This window comes from Entamoeba histolytica, genomic scaffold (genome assembly GCF_000208925.1).
Source record: "Entamoeba histolytica HM-1:IMSS scf_1104750518911 genomic scaffold, whole genome shotgun sequence".
Taxonomy (NCBI): Eukaryota; Evosea; order Mastigamoebida; family Endamoebidae; genus Entamoeba; species Entamoeba histolytica.
In genome coordinates, this window is record NW_001915470.1 from 1 (window position 1) to 4546 (window position 4546).

The following is a 4546-nucleotide window of genomic DNA, read 5'->3' on the forward strand; positions in this document are numbered from 1 at the left end:
TATATTTATTTCTCTGTTTATATTATTTATATCATTGTATTCTTATTATTATATATATTATTATATTCTTCTTATTTTATGTTTTTTATGTTTATATTCTTTAGATTTTCTTATTGTTATTCTTTTATATTTAAATGTATTTTATTATTTGTTTATTCATCTTTATCATTTTTATATTCTTATCATTTATATCTATTTTCATTTTATATTTATTCTCTTTTGTTTTATATTAATATTAATTTATATTTTATACTTTGATTTTATTATTATATCATTGATTATCATTTCTCCTTTTATTTATCATTTATTCTTATTATTCTTTTGTTTTATATTCTATCTATGTTATATATTCATATCATTTTCATTTATATTTTATCATTTATTATATGTTATAATAACATAACACATATGATTGATTATATAATAAACATCATGATGAAATTACACACATAAATAATAAACATAAAAAAGAGTAAAATATTTTTCATTAATAAAATATTGTTAATCATTTTACATCATTAAATTAGACACTTTTATTTCATATTTCTAATTTTTACATTAAAAATACACTTTTTATTTCTTCTTTTCTTCTTTTATTACATCTTTGTGATTTATTATTTTTATATTCTTCTTCTACATTCTTTTTATTCTTTTATATATTTTTATTCTTTTTATATTATTTGTTTTTCGTTGTTTTTCTATTTCTTTCTTCTATTATTTATCAATTTTATATTCATTTATTCTTTTTATTTCTTTTTTATTATTTCTTGAGTATTGTATATTTCTTTATTATTTCATTTGTGTATTATCAAAATATATGTTTTATTGATTTTATGTTGAATAAAATATTGAATAAATCAATATTTTCAATGTAAATTATTCATTATTTATTCTGAAATGTTGTGTATATTTATTATATTAAATGAATATGATGAATGAATATCAGTAATATTGTTTATTTGATTTTAAAAAATAATAAATGAATATGAAATAATGAAATAAAATAATGAAGACAATGAAATGACAATGAAATAGAATAATCTAATATTGAACAAATCAAATAAAGAATATATTGAATATATCATTATTGTTACTTTATTATTTGTTATTTCAATTATTAAATATTAATAAATTATTCATGAATATTTAATTAATTGATATTTTACATTTTCATTTTCATTTTATTTAATAAATGAAATATAAATAATAAATGAATGAATAATAATTTAATATATGAAATAATAAAAAGAAAGATAAATAATAAAGAAATATGATGTATTTAATATATAATATAATTTATTATCAAATATAATAATATCAAATGATGAATTATTTTTATTTCAAAATATTTTGCATCAATAAAAATGTTGCTAAATATTTTGCATCATTAAATTTTGCATCATTAAATTTTGCACTTTTTTTATTTGTTTCAATAAAATTTGCATCCTTTATTTTTTTCATTCTTTTCTTCTTTTATCATCTCTTTTGTTTTATTACACTTTATCTTCTTTCTTTTTATCTACTCACATTTCTACTTTTATTCTTTCTTCACCATATTCTACTTCTTACTTTCTTTTTATTCTTTTATATCATTCATTCTCTTCTTTTTCAATTATTTGCTTTTTTCGTTGCTATTTAGAAGTATATCAATTTGAGGATTTATCATAATATTCAAATCTCACTATTTTCTTTGTTGTTAATAACATTCTTCTTTTTTAATTTTCTCCAATTTCTCATTCAATGTCATTTGAATTGATTAATGAATATCTATGAGACAAAACACTTGAACCTTTGTGTTATTGCATTTCTATTTCAGATGCCGACTCTCATTTTCTCTTTTTTCAATAATAAAAATCCTTTTTAGATGAATTTATCTAGAACATACCGTACTAATCCATTTCCAATATTCATGTATTGTTTTGAACTATGAAAAGAATCACTTCTCATTATAATTAAATATAAATTAGTTATGTATTTACTTACAACTTCACTTCCTGTCTCTTATTAATTTCTTCATTCTTTGACTATTCAGTAATTTATTATTGATACTTTTGAGTTGAAACGATAGGTAAAATGAGACACATATGAAACATCATTCACACACTAATACATTGCATGTTTTGACACTCTCAGTTATTATTTGGTTATGATAGTGTACTTGAATTAGAAATATATTATTTAATATTGCAAATTGTTGAGCAAGATATTATGGTTGAATATTACTTATTGTAATATAAGAATTGGTATTTAATAATAAAGAAATTAAGAAATATATGAAGGTATTAATTAAGAAAAAGGATTTGCTAAATTGTGGTTAATTCCAAAGGAATTAAACATAATAATATAGTAGGAATGAAATAGTCTCTTCTCTCATTCATAAAATAAGAAAAAGGAAAAAGAAAATTGTTTAAAATTAAATCAGAAAATAAACAAATGATTAAAAAGAAGAACTAAGTTAGAAAAAGTTAGAGAAGACATTAATAGAAAGAAATAAAGCAAAGAAGTTCTTTTCTCATTTTCTTAGACAAACCTAAAGATTAAATTAAACAAAAAGATTATTCTTTAAAAAAACAGCTCAAGAATGGGATTAGTCTCTGCTGAGCAAGGAAGAATAGATGAATTTCTATCAACACTTAATTAACTAATTTTTATTTTTGATATTTTTTAGTTGAAAGTTGAGGAATATCAAGAAACTAAAATAAACAAAAAACAACACCTAAGATGAAGTCAACCCAAAATAACATTGAACTAAGAGAAGAGAAACACAAAATGACAGTAGAAACCAGTGAAATAATGAGAAAAGAATCTGGAGATAAAAATAACGAGCAAAACGAACGAAAAACAAAAGAGTTAAAGGATGACAATGTTAAAATCAAAGAACAACACAATCCAAATAAAACACAACAAATAATTAAACAACTAGAAGAATGGACTGAGAAACGAATAAGAGATATTATATTTGATTCAAATATTGATAATTGGAATAGAGGTAAAACATTATTTGGAGAACGAATAAAGAATAAAGAACATCTAATATTTATTGTTGAAGACACTGAAGGAAACATATTTGGAGGATATGTTAATGAGAAAATTGGCACAGAAGAAGAAAGTTATATACTTGACCCAAATGCATTTGTATTTTCATTAGAATCGAAAGGAAGATTAAAAGAAATGATGAAGTTTGACATTAATGAGTACCACGAAGCATTTTATTATGACACCCAATACTATAACTTTGCACTGTTTGTTTTTGGAACTGGAAGAGATATTAGTGTTTGTAAAGAAATCTATAAAACAGAATCATATTGTTCTCAATGGTCATTTAATTATAAAGGAATATCAAATCCATTTTGTGGTAAGTGCCGTTTCATACCACAACGAATCATTGTAATTGAAGTGGAATGATTTTGATTATTTATGTTTAATTTGAAACAAAAAAAAAAGAAATAAAAAACAAAGAATCAATAATAATGTCAAATGATGTAAATTTATTATTATTGATTATTTTATGTATTTTCTAATATAATACAATGTATTGTGTATGATAAAATATTAAATATGATATGTTCTATTAATAAATATGAATGAAATATTTTTGTATTTCAATCAATTACAATATTCATATAATTTGATTATTATTTTATTCTTTCTTGTGTTTATTTCTCTTTTATATTCATTCTGTGTGTTTAGTACATAATGCAGTCATTATAAATCATTATGAATCATATAGTCTTTTGTTTGAATATAAATATTTTATATTCTACAATTATATATATTCTATCTGATACTTCTAATTATTAAAATAGATAAGAACCACAATTTATTCAGCCAATAATTGAATATGTTTCTCATAATCTTTATTTTCATTTTAATTAGAATGAATGTATGAAAATCACTTAACAAAGAAAAGCTTTATATCGACTGAATAATGATATTATTATTTATTCTATCTATAATTTGTCTTAACAATTAAATATTCATTAATAGAATAGATATAATAAAGACTTTTAATGAATAAAAAGAATAATAAACAAAATAAAATAAAAGAGAATCAAAGAAAGGAAAAGAATAAATAAATTTTACTCATTCTTCTTTTATTTATTCCAATAATTAAAAAAAAACAAGAATTAATTTTAATCTTCTTTATTAAATTTATAACTTTTCTCAATCAATTAAATATTTAACTTATGTTAATATCGTACTTTCTTTTTATAATTTTGTTTTCCTTTCTTTTTATCAAACTTTTTCCATTCACTTTGTTGTCCTTGTAATTCATTAAGAATCTTTCCATATGCTTTCTTTTGTTTTTGTCTTTCAATTTCTTCTTCATATCGTTTCATATCACTAATATTTTGTGTAATTCCTTCTTCAATTTTAGATGCTTTACGTGCTTCTTCTTTAATCTTCTTCTTTACTTCTCTAACTTCTTTTTGTAAATCAACTTCATGTAGTCTTGGATTAAACATTTTAATCATTCCAACATTTTTCTTTTCAACTAATGTAACTTGAATTTTCATTTTCTCTTCTTCTTTATTCCATTCTTCTA

General features: G+C 20.1%; 1 protein-coding gene across 1 annotated transcript, besides 2 other annotated features; it reads right to left on the reverse strand.

The window, feature by feature from the left end:
- The first annotated feature begins 2077 nt into the window (after positions 1-2077).
- Positions 2078-2241: a repeat region.
- Positions 2242-2263: 22 nt separating this feature from the next.
- Positions 2264-2652: a repeat region.
- A 1538-nt stretch (positions 2653-4190) lies between these two features.
- EHI_173750 (uncharacterized protein) lies at positions 4191-4546 on the reverse strand (the record flags this gene model as incomplete). Its single annotated transcript, XM_001914370.1, has 1 exon — positions 4191-4546. A coding segment is annotated over one exon (356 nt), but the record flags the coding sequence as incomplete, so codon positions are not given.